Consider the following 22,620-nt stretch of genomic DNA (forward strand, 5'->3'; position numbering starts at 1 on the left):
ACAGACAGACAGACAGACAGACAGACAGACAGAATACGTCTTTCGCAAAGCAGCAGATATGAGCTATGAGCGGCTGAATGTAAATGCATTGTAAGCTATAGTGTGATTTCTGTGTTATCTATTGCGTTGGGGGGAGGGGGTCGCCCGGGGACCCCCCCGCCCCCCCCCCCCGCTCTCTCTTTCTCCCCCCCCCCCCCCTCTCTCTCTCTCTCTCTCTCTCTCTCTCTCTCTCTCTCTCTCTCTCTCTCTCTCTCTCCCTCCCTCATGCGTAAAAGAAAAGCGTCTCCAAAAACACTTATGTTTTTAATAGGCCATCATTAAACGTTAAAGTCGAATCAAACAAATTCCTTATTTCCGGAGGTTATTGAAGTTATATCAATCGATAAAATGTGATGCAACATATGGTTATTGGATTAAAATAATGGATGCAATCAAATGGAAAGTTAACTTCGGGAATGCAGCCATAATTCACGGGGAACATGAAGGCATGCGTAAAGGGATCCCCAAGGGAACCCCAATGCGTAAAGGGACCCCCAAAGGTCCACAGGGACCCCCACCCGACCCCCTCGGTCGGGTGGGGGGTCGGGGGGGAGGGGGTCAGGTAGCAGGGGGGGGAGCACACACATATTAGGAAGGAGGGAAGGCAGATGCAAACAATTACATTGTGGATGGCGATGATGGATTATTTAGGCACGACGGAGTAATATTTCGGCGACGATGGATTCTTTACGTCGCGACGAGTCACACCCGTCGAAGCGACCCGTCGCCGTCGGCCCTATTTCGCCGCGACCGAGTAAGATTTCGGCGACGACGGCTTCTTTCCGTCGCGCCTTGCGTTGCCGTCGCACTTAGCTATAGCCCCGACGAGAACTTCAAAAGCCACGACGAGATCAAATGTCCCGACGTGTCGCAATAAACGCGACGGTGTCTCGACGAGCGCCCGTACTCCGCGGAGCCATACCGTGCGTCATGGCGCACGGGTGAAACGTCGCCAAAAACAGCCACCCGTCGAAGCGAGCAGGCACCAGTCGAGGCGACCCGTCGCGGTCGCAAATGGAGCTCGCTGTCTCTCGAAAGTGGACTGGAAGGAGTAAAGGTGTGTCAGTGAGTCAGAGGACCCTTGGTAGAAAGACACAGTCCCTGCAGGCCAGTCTATATACACTGCTACTCTGTTGGAGCCAGAGGAACGGACATGGAGGAGAGTGAACCTATTATTGTGAGTGACAGTGTAACCGTCTCCCCTACAGTACAGAGACCAGGACTTGTCATTGAGTCCAAGCTCACAACCACAACCATCTCCTCTCCTGCTGATCCCTCTGTAAGTCACTCCTATCTTAACCGCTCCACTCCACTGTACCTCCCAGTAAGAGCGTCCAGTCAGACCCTCTGTACACAGAACCTGTGGCTCATCATCAAATCTGTCAGGATGATCAGGGTACGACTGAAGCTCCTCCCCCTTTGTCACCTTCCTGTTGTCCTCAGACAGACAGAGTTTTCTGTTTGCTGTGTTTGGGTCCAGTGTGAGAGGATGGAGATCTGATATGAGAGAAAGAGAGAAAAAGAGACACAGACAGACAGACAGACAGACAGACAGACAGACAGACAGACAGACAGACAGACAGACAAGTTAGACAGACAGACAGACAGACAGACATACCTTTACATTGGCTTACCATTCATTCAAGACCCACACAAAAAAATAACAAAAATAGCAGATCTACAAGCTCACAACGGTCTGCACTGTGGTGCCTTGTGAGCTTGTAGATCTGCTACTTTTGCTACGTTTGTGTGAAATTGCAGTATGACGAAGTAAGTATTAATTTCCCAAAAAAACTAAAAAGTATAAATGAGGATATAGGAGGTTTCTTCCGGACAATATGAGACAACAAACCAACATAATAAATGCCTCCATTAAAGGGATAGTTCACCCCCAAAATGACTTTTTTTCTATCAATTAGTCACCCGGTAGGAGACACAAAGGAGACTCTTGGTGTCTCCTACCGGAACCCACTGCTCGTCATCATATTATTGTCTTAGGAATGAGACAAAAACTAAAACGGATCCATGAATTCAAGTCTCCATGTGGTGACTTTGGGTGAACTATCCCTTTAACCCTTTAAGACCGGGAACGCATCTGTGTCATTTTAGATTTTTAGCTATAACCATTATTTTATACTTAAAAAAATAGCAGATATACAAGCGCATAGCGCGGCACCGAGTGCCGCGCTATGAGCTTGTATATCTACATTTATTTTTTATCATAAAAATGTGTTCAAATCTTAGAATATAGCCTATATATCTTTTTAAACATTACATTTTTAACTCAAATCTTTGCTTCTGGGGGTCCCTGAAAAAAAAAATCATGTCAAGGACCCCCAAAATGCTATGTATTTGGCTGCGGAACCCCATCTCAAAATATGTTGTTCCAGGGACCCCCCAGAAGCAAAGATTTGAGTAAAAAAAATTCCATTTAAAAAAATATGTATATTCAAAGACTTGCAATTTTTTTAAAAAATAGCAGATCTACAAGCTCATAGTGCGGCACTCGGTGCCGCACTATGAGCTTGAACAGCTAGGGGACCCCCCAAAATAATCATATTTGAACAGCTAGGGGACCCCCCAAAATAATCATATTTGAACAGCTAGGGAACCCCCCAAAATAATCATATTTGAACAGTTAGGGGACCCCTCAAAATAATCATATTTGAACAGTTAGGGGACCCCCCAAAATAATCATATTTGAAGAGCTAGGGGACCTCCCAAAATAACCATATTTGAACAGCTAGGCGACCCCCCAAAATAATCATATTTGAACTGCAGACCCCCCAAAATAGTCATATCTTTACTGCGGACCCTCCACCATGACAAGCACTTGGAATTGTAGAAGTTGAAACATTACATTTAGTTTGACTTGGTTCCACAAATAACCAATCTACACAACTCACAACGCCTCGCACTGCGAGGCGTTGTGAGCTTGTAGATCGGCTATTCTCACAATGTTTGCCTCTTTCCTACGTAATATTTGAAAATTTGGTATTAAAAAGGTATTAAAAGTCGTTAAATTGTAACTTTATAAATGTGCAGATACCCTGTATACACTTATACTGTATGTTGGTTTGTTTACTGTTGAGTGAGAAAACAATGTTGCACATTAAGATAATCATCTGGGGACCCCAAAATTATTTGGGGACCGTCCTGACCCCTAGTCTGGGAATCACTGCTCTGCATTACAAGACTTTAGTCTAGAGTTGTGTAGTGTTCACTAGAAGATCACTAGAAGATTTTGAAAATCCTTTTTAAATAATTTGACAATTTTGTCAATCTATTTTCAAATACATTTGAAAACTCAACTCCAAAAACACAACACAAAAAATACCACTTGAACCCCAGCATCCCTATTCTGGGGGGGAACGTTCTGCGTGCGCACGCGCACACACACGCACGCACGCACGCACGCACGCACTGACTGACTGACTGACTTTGACCGTGAAATGGTTTGAAAGTCGGCAGGTGTAAGACATTACACTACAAGACTGTTTGAAAGACTAAAGTCTGAGACACTCTCACACTAAAAGATTTTGAATGTTGAATGATGTGAGACACATCTAAAGACAATTCATAGATTTAGCAAAGATTATTTCCCATCATGTTCAAAATACTGTATTACAGTGAGAACAGTGCCATGATACACATTGTTTGCAAGTCATGGGGGAATAACAATACAACGGAAATAACAATACAACGTTGCGAACTCCATGTATAAACCAGTGCATAATCATATTTACACTGCGGACCCCCAAAATAATCATATATGAACTGGGGACCCCCTAAATTATCATATTACTTGCGCCAGTGAAGCAAGTAATATGTAATATGTGTATATGTACATATAGTGGAGCGGCTAAATGCTTTTTTCTGGCAGAATCTTTCAGTTGATGATAAAAGCGTGAAAATTGGCATGAGCAGTCTCCATGGGTCACTGGACAAGAATATTGTCTGAGCCATTCGTAATTTCAAGATGGCGGCCATTTTTCAAGATGGCCGATACCTTAGTGGGCAGTTAAGTGATATGATGGTTTATTTGGTGATACAAGCATGAAAATTGGCATGAGCAGTCTCTGTGGGTCACTTGACAATAAGCCACCCACAGCTACTTGAAATTTCAAGATGGCGGCCATTTTTCAAGATGGCCGACACTTTAGTGGAGCATTTAAGTTATATAATGGTTCATTTGGTGATACAAGTATGAAAATTGGCATGAGCAGTCTCTGTGGGTCATTTGACAATAAGTCACCCACAGCTACTTGAAATTTCAAAATGGCGGCCATTTTTCAAGATGGCCACCACCTTAGTGGAGCAGTTAAGCTTAAGAAATCATTTAGTTGGTGATACAAGCATGACAATTGCCATGAGCCGTCTCAAAAGGTCATTTGACAAGAAACCGCCCACAGCCACTTGAAATTTCAAGATGTCTGCCGTGCGCCATGTGGATCCTTAAATGATACCTTTTCTCATAGAAATGTATTGGGTTCCTCAAAAATCTCTGTCAAGAGAGGTTGTTTGACTGTGTTTTGTCTGACTCCTCGCCCACAAGCTGTCCAGTTTGGTAAAACCTGTCAGGAGTTGCCTCCCACCGGCATAGCTCTCAGGGTTCACTGAGGTAGGCTTACACAAGCTCCCTTACCACGACAAGGTAACAGTCACAAGGGAGGATAATATATATATATATATATTTTTTTAAACTAACAGCCATTACATGTGTCAAATAGATACTAAGGGGTGGGGAAACAAAAAATAAGATGAATAAATTAACACAGTTGTGGTGCTGATAAGCACCGTTGTGGTGCTGAACGGACAGTGCTCCAAAATTATGAGCAATGGCTAACACTGAATGGCAATAGCCACGGAACCATGACAAACTATACTAAGGAACTAAACTGAAAATGTGCTTCACTGTTAGATATGGCAGTGGAAGGTAGTGGAAGCAATGTTACAAAGTAACAACTGAAAATTACACAGTAATAGACTAGATACAAAGTAAAACATGATGCGCCGATGTGGCGAGGGGAAGCCGAGCCATAGGCCTACACTTGAAAACACAGAGGACAACGGGGAATAACTCTGGCAAAATAAACATGCAATTATAGGTTCTAGCAGGGGCAATTACATAGGCATGTGAAACTGGGTCCATATCTGAAGCACTTACACCTTCCAGTACATGCCTTGGTGCACCCACATTTGGTCAACTCCCAACAACTCTCCGCAATAGGTGGAAGTGGAGTCCAGAAGACTTTCCACTTCTCGTCCTGTTCCACCCATCCCCAGTCAGATGGGCTCGGCATTTGTGGATGTCGCTTCAATGCCTGTCCCCACACGTATCCAGCCTCATAAGAAGCACGTTTGGCATGCTCTTTGAGTGCTGCTTGAGTTGGCAGGATCAAGTCATATCGTCTTTGCTTTCTGGCAAAGAGATCAAGCCTGGCCTCGTTCACAGTTGTGACATCACTGGACCGGTCATACATTAGATCTTCTTAGTCTCTTGACATGGATATCTTTGGTATCTTCAGTGTCTTCAGCAGATGTAGATGCTCTCTTTTGGGCCCTTTCCAGCTCTGTGTTGTTGAACAGCTTGAATGATATGTTGCTCTGTTTCTTGTCAATGTGCTTTCTATGCCATCACCTTCATCTAGTCGGGTTGGACTAAGTAAGATAGGCAGAGCATTGATCTTATGAAATAATGGAACATTTCTTGCAATGGTACGATCAGTACCAGTACGATCGTGCTCTCTGTTGAATAAACTTGGCTGAATGAGTTTTTCCTTGGTGACCTGCTGACAAATGAAACATCTGTCCCAGTTAGTTTTCACAACTGTTATGATGGCTTCTGCCATGTCTGCAGCATAGGCAGAGGCAGAGGGTTTATCCTTTTACCACCTTTTACCAAGCACTTTGATGTATGGGATACAACTAAGTTTGTGCCTTAACCCAACACTTAGTCCGATCGTTCATCCAATGCCATTTAAATCCCATGCGATCTGTACACCATCCGGTTAATTAAAACCCCATTAACCTTGGCTCGGCTCTCCCGCGCTGGCACAACCTGTCAATTCAGGTGCGGCTATTTAACTGTTTTGGGGTAAATTAGACAGCATTTGGGATACTAACTTTCAATTAGCTGACATTGAACCCCACTCTGAGGTTTAACAGCAGTGATATATCACCAGTGTGCCCTGGTAGTGCAGATATTCACTCTTATCTAATCTATCTATGATCAACAAATCAACACAACTGTTTTAGCATAATAATAATAATAATAATAATAATAATAATAATAATAATAATAATAATCGTCCTTAATGAAAAAAAAAACGTACATTTCTATGAGAAAATGTATCTTTTGAGGATCCAGGGGGCGACCATCTTGAAAATAGAAATTTCAAGTGGCTGGGAGTGTTTTCTTGTCAAGCAACCCTTAGAGACTGCTCATGCCAAATGTAATGCTTGTATCACCAAATAAACCATTATATAACTTAATTGCTCCCCTAAAGTGTTGGCCATCTTGAAAAATGGCCGCCATCTTGAAATTTGAAGTAGCTGTGGGTGGCCTATTGTCAAGTGACCCAGAGAGACTGCTCATGCCAATGTTCATGCTTGTATCACCAAATAAACCATTATATAACTTAATTGCTCCACTAAAGTGTTGGCCATCTTGAAAAATGGCCGCCATCTTGAAATTTCAAATAGCTGTGGGTGGCCTATTGTCAAGTGACCCACAGAGACTGCTCATGCCAATTTTCATGCTTGTATCACCAAATAAACCATCATATCACTTAAATGCCCACTAAGGTGTCGGCCATCTTGAAAAATGGCCGCCATCTTGAAATTACAAATGGCTCAGACAATATTCTTGTCAAGTGACCCATGGAGACTGCTCACGCCAATTTTCACGCTTTTATCATAAATTGAAAGATCGTAGCACTTATCTGCTCCGCTAATATGTATATACATATGTACATATACACATATGTACATATATCATATATCATATCATCCGGCGGCGTCCTAGTATTTTATAGGCACTATGCACATATGTCAAGTGAAGTCCAGCCAATCAAATTGAGCTCAGGCACTGGCATGAACAAATAGGCATAGGGACTTTTGATGACATCACTATTATGTCATGAATACAAAGACCGATGCTATATATAGTGTAAAACATATTAATTCACATTAATCTCGTCCATTAATCTGGTCCTTAATAAGACATTCTTGAAAATTGAATTGAAGTTTTGACTATATTTTAAAAATAACATTGGTTTGTTTACAATCTTTTTTTCAGTTTTTTTTCTCAAGGCGCAAGTTAGCAATTGACAGATTGCAGTCTTGTTTAAACTGCGGATCCCCAAAATAATCATATTTAAACTGCTGACCCCCAAAATAATCATATTTTAACTGGGGACCCCAAAAATAATAATTTAAACTGGGGACCGCCAAAATGATCATATTTAAACTGCGGACCCCAAAAATAATCATATTTAAACTGGGGACACCCAAAATAATCATATTTAAACTGCTGACCCTCAAAATAATCATATTTAAACTGCGGGACCCCTAAAATAATCATATTTAAACTGCGGACCCCCAAAATAATTATATTTAAACTGGGGACCCCCAAAATAATCATATTTAAACTGCGGACCCCCAAAATAATCATATATGAACTGGGGACCCCCAAAATAATCATATTTAAACTGGGGACCCTCAAAATAATCATATTTAAACTGCAGACCCTCAAAATAATCATATTTAAACTGCGGACCCCCTAAATAATCATATATGAACTGGGGACCCCCCAAAATTTCATATTTAAACTGCAGACCCCCAAAATAATCATATTTAAACTGCGGACCCCCAAAATAATCATATTTAAACTGCGGACCCCCAAAATAATCATATTTAAACTTAACCCCACCCTGACAAGCACTTGGAATTGTAGGAGTTGAGGCATTACATTGTTTGACTCGGTTCCACAAATAACGGATCTAAAAGCTCACAACGTCTCACACTGTGAGGTGTTGTGAGCTTGTAGATCGGCTATTTTCACAATGTTTGCCTCTTTCTTACGTAATATTTGACAATTTGGCCAACATGGTTTTAAAAAGGTCTTAAAAGTCATTAAACTCTGCCCTGCACTCAGATCAAAGCAAAGGCTTGCTGTGGCAGCACTGAGCTCTCTGTGAATGAATGAAAATGCCATTTCACTGTTGAAATGCAGAAAAAAGTACTGTTTTTTGTCTCAGTCGTGAACAATGAGAAGCAGATTGTATTGTCTGCACAGCTGCCTGGCACTTATGTGTCCGTCACAAATGAAGGTTCTTTAGACCTGCAAGCCCATATCAACACTGCAAAGCACAAGACAGCGGTGAGAGGTGAGCTCTTCTGCAAATTAAATTGACCGAATATGTTGTACAACATGGCAAAGCAAACCATATGGTGGATTGAAGAATGGGCTACCTATCTTTTTCTAAGATAAGCCCTAAGAGATATATTATTTTATTTAGTTACAAAGCTGAATATTCATACTGAAGTCAAGAGACATACTTTAAATCAGTGTTTTTTAACTTTTTAATTTCAAGGACTCTGAATGAGAGTGTACAAATGAAACCAAATGGACGGCCTTTGCTGCGTGTCACCTCCCATCTCTCTCCCCCGTTTCCTGTCTACCTACTGTACTATCAATAAGGCATAAAAAGACCCCAAAATGCAGAATGTGTGGCAGGTAGGGAGACCTTGGAGTGTTTTTTAAACAAGCATCAGCTGGTGTTAAGGACCAGACTAAGAGCAGAGAAACCACCTGAATTCACTGGAAGCTCTACTGAAGAGTTTTCAGGACAGCATCCAGGGAGGGAGAGGCCAACAGTGTAGAAAATGTCAATGTGGGATGCTGACACACAGACAGACAGACAGACAGACAGACAGACAGACAGACAGATACTCACATCTTTTAAGGAGTTGAGGATTTGTCCAGAGTTCTCCTCCATGTTTCACACTAGGAATTAGAATAACAATGCATGAGTGTCTGACTGTCTCCACTACCTGACACTACAGTGTTTCTGCTACCATTATCTTCACCAGGCAGCCTGTCTGGACAGAGTAATGTTATTTCTTCCCATGGTACTGGCCAGCAGGCCGTGGTCATACAATGTTAAATTGAGGACATTCAAATGGAACTGCAATAGTATGTGCTGTCATGAAATGATGTCTATGTCTTCACCAGTTAGATCTGCTATTTGAGCTTGTAAGGTCTGCTATTTGCGCTTGTAGGTCTACTATTGGAGCTTGTAGATCTGCTATTCTCACTGAATGGTTGCCAATTTTCTCAGAATATTCACATATTATGACACGCCTAGAAGAGGGATACTAGGGTACTGACTCCTCTAAATAGTTTAAATTGATGCCAAACTACAGCTTGTATTATGCTAGAATATTATTTTTACAATTGTATGGTTCAATTAAAAGTATGTGCCATAAATCTACTGTGGTATATTGAAATAATATAGTTCTACAGATGCCTGAGATGAACACACATGGCCTGATTTGAACCACACAAAGAACAGACCTAGAGACACTAATCCCCCGCAGGATGTCACACACAGAAATCTCTGATGGTTAATGAGGAACAGTCATTTAAACAGCACATGGCCCTTGTACTTACATACATGTATCCATACATAATATCATATATCATTATACACCAGTACCTATATTGTAATGCACTCACATTACAATATAACTATGCATACTACTATTGAAGGTCTGACAGACATAGTCCATTGATTACTGTGGTCACCCTTATACTGGTTGGCCTTTCCAAACCATATATTTTGAGCTGATAAAAGTATCAATACTGCTATATAGAAATACTCTGTTAGTAAAACAAGTACAAGTCCGGAATTCAACATTTACTTGAGTAAAGGAACAAAAGTATCACAATGTACTTAAAGTACCAAAAGTAGAAAGTACTCATTTTGCAGAATGTCCCATTTCACAAGTTTTCAAAAGTATAAAATGTATAAAAACTAGAAGGTCGGGGCGCTACGCGGCCCTCCCGTCTAGTAGCCTGGCCCGCACATCGGAGACGGAGACAGTGGAGCGTGTAGATGTTCATTGCAACACCGGTGCTTGTTTCTCGCACATGATTTGGCAACATGCCTAACTGCAACATGCAAACCGAAAGCGAAACCTAACTGCAACATGCAAACCAAAAGCGAAACCTAACATGCGCAGTTTTTTTTTGGGACAAACCCATTACCTCACGCATGCGCCTGCATGCCAATTGTATTATAAGATGTTTTGTAAAAAAACAGATCTACAAGCTCACAAGGCGTCGCATCGCAACACATCGTGATCTTGTATATCTGCTATTTTCAAATGTGCATAGGGCTGAAGTGGTTAATGAATGTTTAAGTAACTAGTAACTAAAGTGTTCAAGTTTTAATTGTAGTGGAGTAAAAATACAATATTTGCCTCTGAGATGTAGTGTAGAAATAAATACAGAAAATTGGAAATACTCCAGTAAGGTAAAAATAACTCAAAATTGTACTTAAGTACTGTACTTAAGTAAATGTACTTAGTTACTTTACACCACTGAAAATAGGTGAAGGAACGCATTGTGAACTTGCCTTGTACATCAGGCATTTTCACTGCTTTTACATGGGACAGTCATAAAGTGAAGTACATATTAGGGGCTTAAGTAACCACTTAAGCCCCTACACATTTTTCAAAATCTCCATATTTCATTTATTTCAGTTTTCTTTCACAAATGAATGCTGTTCACTGTTGGTCAATAATATGCAAATGATATCTATTTTTTAGCTTTGCTTCTCTAATTTAATTTGAAAAAAATAAATAAACAGTTAACACCTAGTTTTATTTGATCTACACACATAATTGGTTGATTTCCAAAACAACAGTGTTTAGTATACATTAACGTATATGATGCATCTCTCTGTCATTGAAATGTCTGTCTGCTTCCATCATTATTGACAGGAGGTGAGAGTTCTGTGACTTTAGTGTCATCCACTATCTGACTTATTACTTCATTCAGCACAAGAGATGTGTTGTTGTAGGTTGGATTAAAATGTAAATATATTGAAGTATCTTCCAGCCACAGTCATACATAGCATGGGCCATAACTTAACTTATTCCACTAGTATAAATACATAGTTAAAATAAGTCTGCTAAATGTTCCTTAAAGGGGCACAACAGGTAAAGAGTGGGGTCATTTGCTTAGAACGGTCAACAACACGGTAGGTGTTTGTGAAAACAAAGAAAAACACCTTGATTTGATTAACCAAAGACGCTTGTGTTTACCTACAGAAGATCAGCTTTTGTTCTATTGTACTCAGGAAGCCCCAGTCTGTTGTATTGATACTTTTACTTAAGTAAAAAAGGGCAAGTACTTTTTCCACCACTGCAAGTGCATTGAACTCCATATACGGGCATAAAAGGGACAGAGAGACAGACAGACAGACAGACAGACAGACAGACAGACAGACAGACAGGTATGATAGGTATTGTATAACTGGAGGGGCCTTGATCGTTACCAACAGCATCAGCCTGATTATAATCAATGCAACAGATTATTATATACATAATTATTCATCTTTAGCAGGTGCATGACTGTATAATATGGGTTGGGAGGAGGGGATTGATGTGGCAGACTTGAACAATGGATGTTATGGATTCAGAATGTCCCCCCCCCCCCCCCCCTGCTGGCCTACCAGTAATTGGAACATGAAACAAGGGAATCTCTGCACTAACCAACATGAACACAGTCCAAGTCTACTCACTTGAGAGTTTCCAATCCAGAGAAGTTGTTTAGTCCAGACCCCGGCAGGACGTTGAAGGTTAAGTCTAATTCTCTCAAATGAGAAGGATTAGAGCGGATAGCTGAAGCCAACACTTCACAGCTTCTCTCTGACAACCAGCAGTTCATCAGTCTAAATGAAAAATAAAACACCAGAAGTTTGAGTGTCTGCTATTTAATAAAACCTGCTTACAGCCACATATTAAAGGACCTGGTCTGGATGGACTGTCTGGGTTTAAAGTAGAAAACCAAGAGCTGGAAAGAGCAGGCAGACAGGAGTAACAAACATAATTATCTTTACTTAATCTTACAACATGCAGGTAACAGACAGCAACAGGTTGACAACAGATGATCAAGCAAACAGAGAGGAGAGTTTATATACAGGGGTGCACATAACTGGTGCGCAGGTGCGCATGCGCACCCAAAATAAAAAATGCGCACCACATCAGACGACGCGAGGCGCTTTTGCGCACCAACAGCTGGGACAGGAATTTCCAAGCTTTTATTTTTTAGCAAAACTAAAAAATAAAAGCTTGGAGATCGAGGCTAGGAATTTACTTCCTGAAGCCACACTCACACAATCACTCTAAAGCAACCGTCGGCCCCATGTACAGCCATTAGGCGCAGGGGTAGAGGACGCATGCTGCACGTGATTGTATGACTCGCGTCGCCTCGCATCGCCTCGCATCGCCTCGCTGCGTGCACGCAGCCAGCAGCGGCTGTTAGAGGCACTCGTCACCGATGATGAACGCACCGTAATGGTGCAAAATATGCCGTGAACGTCCTAATCTGGCGGATAAAATCAGCGCAGCAGCACAGGGCACCAACCTTGGGGGCTTTACCTAACAGCGTGAGAAAAAAAACCGGCGAAAATCGGCGGAATTTGGAAGCAGAGCGTCCTCTTTTTTCTCCCCCCCCCCGTTGACAAAACTGTCCGGTGGGCACCGTGCTGAATCCCCCCCCCCCCCCCCCGTTGACAAAACGGGAAGGGACCATGCGCACCAAGTCACATCTACAGGTGCTCTTCTGAGTACCAGACCTAAAAAGTTATGTGCACCCCTGTTTATATACAGTATTGTATACATAAGAAAAAAATGACAATTAATGGACAATTTAAGACAAGTGAAGGTGATAGGACATATGCTGGAGCAAAAGACAATACTGACCAGTGGTGTAAAGTAACTGATTACATGTACTCAAGTTCTGCACTTGAAGTAACATTTTAGGAACTATTACTTTACTTAAGTACGTCCATTATACTTTATACTTCTACTCCACTACATCTCAGAGGCAAATATTGTACTTTTTACTCAATTATTTGAAAACGTTGCTATTTAATTTTTTTTATACTCAAATATATATATACGCAAAAGATGTGTCATTGTTATAGTTAATGGGATCATTTACATCCATGGGCCTCATTCACCAACCATTCTTAAGAAGACAAGATTCTGACATTCACCAATGTTTTCTTAGCTTTGATTTGTTCTTAGATAAGAACAGAATCTAAAAACACTCAAGAACACTCTTAGGCACATTCGAGTGTTGATATGTTTGCACAAAAACAGAATTGTTTCTTCTATTTTCTTCAATTCTACTATTGTATAATATAGGATTTGAATTACAATAATATGTTTAGCATATTTTTGAGCAGTGGTTCTCAAAGTGCGGTCTGAGGACCTCTGGGGTACTTGAGGGAGTTCCAGGGGGTCAACAGCAAAACAAGGAACGGTTTAACCACTTTAACTCTATTTTATACAATAGCCGATCTACAAGCTCACAACGCATCCCATTGCTGCCCGTTTTTTGCTTTTTTAAAGTTTTTTTTTATCATCGGTTATTTACGAAACATTTCGAAACCCACCCCAACAAAACTCCAGCCCTACTCCCACATACCCCCCACACCCATATCACAGATAGCTGCCACAACCCCATGTTTTAAAATGAGACAAAATCCATATTGTCTGTTCATATTGAATGAGCCACGTTTAACGTTAACAGCCGATTGAAACACAGTTAATCTGAAGCACACTACACTGCTGAACACCATGGAGGTTTTTTAACAGTTGAAACACTAACAAAAGCCACCGGGAAGATGCAAGTTGGAACGTCATCTATATGCAGCATGTTTATGGTCATCGTCTACGGGGACGGACAGTATAAATGTTCTCTGTCTGTCTGCAACACAGAGCAGAGCGCACACCACACTCCTGTCTCAACTTAGCTTGTCTGTGACTCCTCTGTTTGCCAGCTCTGTTGTTGCTGGATCCCTGGACCTCGCCTCGCTTCACCTGCCCAGCCAGATAAACTTCGGCCTTAGTTCTGGCCTGTTCCTTTGTTTATTTTTTGCCTACTTTTACCTTTGTTCGTGTTGCTCTGCTTGGCTGGCATTAAAGACTTAGATTTTTGACTTATTCCTGTCTCTGTGTTTGAGTCTGCACTTGGGTTCAACTTGACTATTCAGCGTAACAACACAGAAAGAAAGAAAGAAAAAAAGAAAAAAAGATAGAAAGAAAGAAAGAAAAAGAGAAAGGGTGAATGTATCTCAAATGTAATTGTAACACATACTGTAGTCACTGTACCTTATCATTATTCTAGTCAAAGTGTGTCACTATGATATCAACCTTATTCACACTCTACAAATAAAGCATCAGCACAATACTCATAGTATAATCACATAATAAATAAATGATGAAAATAATTATTGTAAATGAATCTGACCGTAGAGTCACCAGTCTACAATGAGGACTCTTCAGTGCATCACACAGCAGATCCAGCAGATCCAGGTCCTCCAGGTCCAGCCCGTTATCACTTAAGTCCAGGTGTCTTAGATAGGATGGATTAGAACTGAGGGCTGAAGCCATAACTTCAATGTGTTCCCTTCTGAAGCCACAGCCAACAAGTCTGTAATGACAGATTAATGTAAAATCAGAAATGATCAAAACAGATCAGCCAAGTTCACTGTCAAGGAATTTAACTCAGAGATCTTTTATGTAGTTCTCCAGACATTAACAGGATGTCAGTAAGAACAGGAAACCAGAGAACAGAGAAGTGGAAGACAGATGGAAAGTTGTCTCTGTAAACTACAGCAAGGGTTCCCAAACTTTTCAGGCCGCGACCCCCCAAAAACAAAACACCCATATTTGAACTGGAGACCCCCCACCCTGACAACCACTTGGCATTGTAGGTGTTGCGGATTTACATTTAGTTTGACTCGGTTCCACAGATAAATACTTTGAAAATAGTCTACAAGCTCACAACGCCTCGCACTGAGAGGCGTTGTGAGCTACTAGATCGGCTATTTTCACAATGTTTGCCGCTTTCTTCTGTAATATTTGACAATTTGGCCAATTTGGTATTAAAAAGATCTGAAAAGTCATTGAATTGTAACTTTATAAATGTGCAGATACCCTGTATACACTTATACTGTATGTTGGTTTGATTACTGTTGAGTGTGAAATCTATGTTGCACATTAAGATAATCATCTGGGGACCCTCCAAAATAATTTGTGGACCCCCCTGGGGGAACCACTGTACAGCAAGCAACTTGCATTGATGTATTAAGTAACTTGGTAATTCCTCATTAAAGTGAGTAAACCTATAAGTAATGACCATAAGCTCATTGTTTAAAAGAGCATCCTCTGTACACCTTCACTAATGCTCTCCTTGGTTTGACTGTTGCCACACCTGAATCTTCACTGAATCTAAAGGAATTCTGCAAGTCACTGACCTCACTGAGTGTCTGTGTGTGAGAGAAAGAGAAAATATGGCTAATACGTTTAGGCATAAGGGGTAAGGAAAGATAGGGCCCAGAGCATGCATGACACAACTGGTCCCTTATGTTTCAAGGCAGCCATAATTGTCATCACCAATTTGCTTACTGGACCCAGATTTAAGCTGGGTGTCCCAAGTCCATGACAAATATCTCTAAAACACTAAAATGTCCCGGTTTTCAACACATCACTATCAAATTGTCCCGTTAAAATTATACTTGTTTTGAGTGCTTACATAGATTTTTATCATGTTCTAATCTATTCTGTTGAAAAAGTGCTAGAATAATTGTTCCCCATTCTGATGAAACACCAGGTATAAAAAGATTCAAAGAAATTGTCATTGTAGGAAAACAGCCGATCTGCAAGCTCATGGGTCACATCAAGATGCATTGTGAACTTATAGAACACAATTTATTAAATTCTGTGTTATTCCATTGTAAATTCAGTGCTTATAAATTATTTTATATACTGATTTTATATTGTTTTATCTCATATGATTATCATGCTGATTTTGTATTATCTTATTCTTTAAAGCACTTTGTAACCTGATTTGGAAAAGCGCTATACAAATAAATTCATGAATTCAAATAGAATCAACAGCATTGCGGTGATAATGATACAAATATTTAAATATTTGTAAATGGAAGCATACAATATCGTATAGCCTATATCTGTTGCCAGAACCATAATAATAATATTATGCTTAACAAAAACTGGAAGGATTCACATTATTTTTTTCCAGTTAATGTAGCCACTGCCACCTTCCTATGACTCCATTTGGGGTGCTAACCCACAGTTTGAGAACCTCTGTTTTATATGGTATGACTGTAATCCTTAACCATCAAAACAGGAGTAGACATCACCTATTGTGTATTAATATGTTTGGTTCAGGAGTTATGATGCAAAATACATTATTTGGTAAGGGGGCGTTTTTGCGATGGCTTCATATCTGAAAATGTTCCAGGCCCCAAACTGTAGAAGTGTACCAAGTTTCATGCTTTTATGAAAAAGTGAACGATTCACCTAAAATATTGTCTCAATCCTCCGGACTACTATTTTTTTTTTTTTAATCAGAGAATTGGCAGGGGTGGGCAGTGACACGCATGTATCCGAATAAAGCAACCTATTTTCGGCATGGACGGGGTGGTGGGGGGAACAAAGTGCTGATTGGCTGAAGGGGAACAAACTGCTGATTGGCTGAAGGGGTTGTCAGTCAACGGCTCTAATCCCGCCCAGCTCCCTGCCACAGAAAAAAAGGCAAACATGCCGGTAGGCCAGACTCACTACTGAAATCAAATACAAATGAGATTTCCGGAGGCAGGGATTTACCAGGCTAGCCTTGCCTCACCTGCCCAGCCAGATAAACTTAAGTCTTAGTTTTGGCCTGTTGCTTTGTTTGATTTTTGCCTACTTTTATTACGGGGCCAGGCTTCCAGCATGGACCCGTTTTAATTATGGGGCCAGGCTTCCAGCATGGACCCGTTTTGTTATTGGCATTATTCCATTTCTTCTTCTTCTGCCGTTTTTGCCAGTTCTGGCTGAACCGTGCATACGCTTTTTACGAAACTCGGCCATATGATAGATGGTCATGAAAAACTATCAAGAAATAAATCTCACAATCTTTCGTCAAAAGTTGGCGCTATAGCACTCAGTTGAAAATGCAAACTTTGAACAGGTACAACTCATGCCCTGTTTGACTTACAGCCATAAAACTTCAATACACACATGCGTCTCCTCATGATGAACAACTTTCACACTCTGACTTTTGACCTCTAACCTTTAGATCTCCCACCATTTTGAATTACATGAAAAGCTGTTAAAATCTATCTCCTCCTGGGATTTTTGAGCAATCTGCACGAAACGTTTTACAAATGAACTTTGGACCTATGCCGACCAAACGGTGCAAGCGGATTTTTTCTAAGTGAAAAATGAAGCTTTAATGAGCCAATGAATATTGCAGTTTTATGACAATTATTCATCTGCCCCTAAGACATACATGCAGATTCATATTTCTTTGGAAATTTGCAGTAATGTACAGGGTCATTCCAAATATCACTGAAACCAATCTTACTCTAATTGGTCAAAGGGGGGCGCTATAGCAATTTTTTGAAAATGCAAACTTTAAACAGGCAAAAGTAATGCCTCGTTTGGCCGACAGCCATTAAACCTGCTTACACATGTGCCTTGACTCAGAATCAGAATCAGAATCAGGTTTATTGTCACATCACAGGTTTACAAGGTAAAAAAAAGTGGGTGAAATTTGTTTTTGTACATCATTCCCATCGCAACGTTAAATTCCGTAGAAAGAAGAGTGGGGAGAGAGAGAAGAAGAGGGGTAGGGGGGCAAGTGGGAAGGAGATCAAACAAGAGAACAATAGAAGCCAAAAAACAAGTTATCTACATATTTACAAAGTACCTGAGATAAGAGACAGACTAAGGTGCCTGAGCATAGCAGCAATGTACGTATACTGTGCATGATATACTTATAGACGTTAAGGTGCTTAGAGAAAAAAAAAGCGCAATAAAAAAGACCAACAATAAAAAAGTTTGTGCGTTATACATGGGTGCAGAAGCCTAAGGGTGGACTGACCCTGGTATAATCCTCTTAATGTTTAAACTTCAAGTGTTTCTTCAAATTAGCATTTTGACACAAAGTGTACAATTAAACCCTTTCTCCCAAAAAAATCTAAAAGCTTTTAGGCTTTTGTCACAAAAACTGTACACCTAAAGGGTTTTTGGTGTGATTCCTCAAGTGTTTTTCATATTACCGAGGGGGAGCTAAGTCCGAGTCATTTCCCTGGTATAATCCACAGGTGTGTTCAGGAAGAGCCAAGAGCTGCTGAAAGGGGCTCATGCTTCATTCAGCATTCTGACAGCAGCCGGGTTAAAACCTTTCCAAAACCTGGCAGTGGAACTCTTGATACTGCGGTAGTAGTAGGGTCATTTTTGGCACTTCCGTGACCGCGGAAAGCAAAGGTCCGTTTCTCAATGGATTTGTCATCTAGGAGGGTTATTAAACACATTTGGCCGGGGTGTATTTTTAAAAGGGGCGGGGAAACTTTGTGAGAGACCAAAATCCAAAATGGCTGCCATTAAAATGAACTTTTTAATGGTTTGACCTACAATGATGCACAATACATGGTTCCAGACCTTATTTTGGTCAAGGAATACATATTTGGTGTTTACATAATGATTTGACCTATTGTTGACCTTCAAATACAAGATGGCTGCCAATTATGAGCTCCAAAAGGCTTTTTTTCAAAATCGTCACTGAGCCTTCTTATTAGGCTCTAATGAAAGCTCTGCTCATGATGAGTTGAATAATATACAGTATAAGTACACAGAAGTAATCTCTGAGGTCAATAAAGTCAATGTTTGTGTGTAAAAAACAGTTACTGATTTGCGGTTTCCCATTAAATAGGGTCTCAGTAGCCTACTGAGCATATGTTCATCCCATCACATTTTCATGATGAACCAAAATTAAATCAGCACTATAGCCTAACATAAAAGAGTATTCTGTATGCAAAGCTAGAAAGGTTAGTTGCTTGAGGTGAATTTAAAGGTCAACTCATTTGTCACCCTTATTTTGTAGTATTGCTCCCAGTGTTGTCTGTCTGCCTACTTACTTTTACCTGCCTTGTCTAACCAGTCTTGTGATTGTGTCAGTGTTTCCACCTGTGTCCTCTTAGCCCCCCAGCCTATCCCAGTGTTGATTGTCTGTTGAGTTCACCTGTGTCCTGTTAATCGCTGTCTATTTAAGCCCTGTGTTTGCACTGTATCCTTGTTGGTCTGTAGACCTTTGTCATGTGAGGTAGTTAGTCCTTGTTCTTTGTGCTCAAGAATCCTGCACAGTAGATTTTGGATAAGAATCTCTCTCCAGAGCAGGATGCACTGCCGCACGTCCCGTCTGTAATGCTTGGTCTACCAACCCCTCCACTACTACCCCAGCTGTAACCAGAGTGTCTGCCATTCCAGAGCCCTTGAATCGCTTGTAGATGGCATATATGTAGGACATCAGCTGGTGGAAAGGTACGAGGATTGGGAGGATGTCCTTGAACATTTCTCGATTCTCCGCCTTGAGCTGAGTGAGCCAACAAGAAAGGAGAATGGAATATTCTTCTGCCACATGGCCTCCACACCATGATGTCATTCACCACTGACTTGCTTGGAGGTTCATTGTATGTTGTGTGGTAATAAGGCTTGTACCATGATTGTCTACACGAGACAGTGCATGTATCAGAGCGAGCACGCTGCGGAGCTGACCCATCTACTCTTGCTACTAGTGGGGCATCTGTACTGGCAAAACTTTGTCAGTTCTGCACACTTCTGCTTTAGCTGTGCAGAGATGTCCTTCTTCTTGGTGAGTGTTTCACCAGTCTCTTCGTCTGGTTTCTTTTCATAGCTCTCTAGCTGCACATACTGTACATTACATTTGTTCGATGGACTCCTGTAGAGTCACCTGTCATAGTGTCGATCTTGAAGTCGTCATTGTCGATGATCACGATAGCTGGCTTGCTGTCTGCGATCTCAAGTGGGCAGGTTGCTTATGACTCCACATCCATCAGAGCCCAATGGTCATAGAGGAGCAGTGTATCTGCATAGCTGATGCAGACACCGCTCCTGTGCAGAGTGTCTACCAGATCTTTACTCCTTGTCATGCCATGGACATTTACGCCCAGGTTGATAGCGGAGCTCTGCAGCGTGCTCGCTCTGTGATACATGCACTGTCTCGTGTAGACAATCATGGTACAAGACCACCACCTAAAGAGCAGCGAGTTCCAGGATACAGTGGTGCCCAGTCCTGCTGACATCCACCACCCAATAAGAGCAAGCCTTAATATCACACAACATGAACCTCCAAGCAAGTCAGTGGTGAATGACATCATGGTGTGGAGGCCATGTGGCAGAAGAATATTCCATTCTCCTTTCTTGTTGGCTCACTCAGTTCAAGGCGGAGAATCCAGAAATGTTCAAGGACATCCTCCCAATCCTCGTACCTTTCCACCAGCTGATGTCCTACATATATGCCATCTACAAGCGATTCAAGGGCTCTGGAATGGCAGACACTCTGGTTACAGCAGGCAGCAGGGGTAGTAGTGGAGGGGTTGGTAGACCAAGCATTACAGACGGGACGTGCGGCAGTGCATCCTGCTCTGGAGAGAGATTCTTATCCAAAATCTACTGTGCAGGATTCTTGAGCACAAAGAACAAGGACTAACTACCTCACATGACAAAGGTCTACAGACCAACAAGGATACAGTGCAAACACAGGGCTTAAATAGACAGCGATTAACAGGACACAGGTGAACTCAACAGACAATCAACACTGGGATAGGCTGGGGGGCTAAGAGGACACAGGTGGAAACACTGACACAATCACAAGACTGGTTAGACAAGGCAGGTAAAAGTAAGTAGGCAGACAGACAGGAAACACTGGGAGCAATACTACAAAATAAGGGTGACAAATGAGTTGACCTTTAAATTCACCTTAAGCAACTAACCTTTCTAGCTTTGCAAACAGAATACTCTTTTATGTTAGGCTATAGTGCTAATTTAATTTTGGTTCATCATGAAAATGTGATGGGATGAACATATTCTCAGTAGGCTACTGAGACCCTATTTAATGGGAAACCGCAAATCAGTAACTGTTGTTTACACACAAACATTGACTTTATTGACCTCAGAGATTACTTCTGTGTACTTATACTGTATATTATTCAACTCATCATGAGCAGAGCTTTCATTAGAGCCTAATAAGAAGGCTCTGTGACGATTTTGAAAAAAAGCCTTTTGGAGCTCATAATTGGCAGCCATCTTGTATTTGAAGGTCAACAATTGGTCAAATCATTATGTAAACACCAAATATGTATTCCTTGACCAAAATAAGGTCTGGAACCATGTATTGTGCATCATTGTAGGTCAAACCATTAAAAGGTTCATTTTCACGGCAGCCATTTTGGATTTTGGTCTCTAACAAAGTTTCCCCGCCCCTTTTAAAAATACACCCCGGCCAAATTTGTTTAATAACCCTCCTAGATGACAAATCCATTGAGAAACGGACCTTTGCTCTCCGCGGTCACGGAAGTGCCAAAAATGACCCTACTATAGGTCCCCTTGCCCGGTCGCGGTCGTTGTAGGGTTCCGACTTAGGTTTGTGACTTAGGTGGTACTTGTCCTTGATGATGAGCTTGGCTTTGACCACGCACCGCTTCTTGTACAAGTCCTGGAGCGCTGGGAGCTCGCTTCCCATTATTCACTCTTCCGATCGCACTACTCGCTGTAGGTTGATCTTCTCTCGGGCAGTGCAGTTCCCATACCAGGCCGTGATACAGCCTGTTAGAACGCCTTCAACCGAAATGTTGTAGTACAGCTTGAGGATGCGCTGTCCTACTCCGATCTTATTCAAGCGGCGGAGCCAGTACAGTCGCTGCTGAGCCTTTTTCTTCACGTGTGTGGTGTGCGTCTCCCATTTAAGGTCCTCCTCGATGTGTACTCCGAGGAACTTGAACTCGCTGACCCTTTCCACTGCAGCACCGTCGATGAGGATGGGCGCATGGTCTCTCCGCGGCCTCCTGAAGTCCACGATCAGTTCTTTGGTCTTGTCGACGTTGAGAGCGAGGTTGTTCTCCTGGCACCAGAGCGCCAGTGAGTTGATCTCATCTCTGTAGTCAGACTCGTCGTTGTTGACGATTCGGCCTATCACTGTCGTGTCGTCCGCGTACTTTATCATGATGTTGGAGACATGTGTGGCTATGCAGTCATACGTGTACAGGGAGTAGAGGAGAGGGCTCAGCACGCATCCCTGGGGTGCTCCGGTGTTGAGGGTCAGGGGGTCAGATGTGATGCTGCCCATTCTCACCACCTGATGTCGGTTGGACAAGAAGTCCTGTATCCAGTCGCACATGCTTGGGTGTAGCCCTAGGTCTCTGAGATTTTTGTCAAGTATTGCTGGGACAATGGTGTTGAATGCTGAGCTGT

The 22,620-nt window shown here is 41.7% G+C and overlaps 1 protein-coding gene across 4 annotated transcripts in view; it reads right to left on the minus strand.

Moving 5' to 3' along the window:
* Nucleotides 1-501: 501 nt before the first annotated feature.
* Nucleotides 502-22,620, minus strand: part of LOC311041371 (NACHT, LRR and PYD domains-containing protein 3-like) — a 43,610-nt gene continuing 21,491 nt past the window's right edge. For 2 of the 4 annotated variants that reach the window (XM_084086285.1, XM_084086283.1), the window contains 4 exons: nt 14,591-14,773; nt 11,853-12,002; nt 9,000-9,049; nt 503-1,536 (listed from right to left, as the gene is read on the minus strand). In XM_084086285.1, the coding sequence (XP_083942411.1) occupies nt 968-1,536; nt 9,000-9,049; nt 11,853-12,002; nt 14,591-14,773 (952 nt within the window). In that variant the 3' untranslated portion in view covers nt 503-967. Of the gene's footprint in view, nt 1,537-8,999; nt 9,050-11,852; nt 12,003-14,590; nt 14,774-22,620 lie in introns of all 4 variants that reach the window. The other 2 variants (XM_084086284.1, XM_084086286.1) reach the window with 2 other exon arrangements.

Source organism: Gymnoscopelus microlampas (genome assembly GCF_963454915.1).
Source record: "Gymnoscopelus microlampas genome assembly, contig: SCAFFOLD_155, whole genome shotgun sequence".
In the NCBI taxonomy this organism is placed as follows: domain Eukaryota; kingdom Metazoa; phylum Chordata; class Actinopteri; order Myctophiformes; family Myctophidae; genus Gymnoscopelus; species Gymnoscopelus microlampas.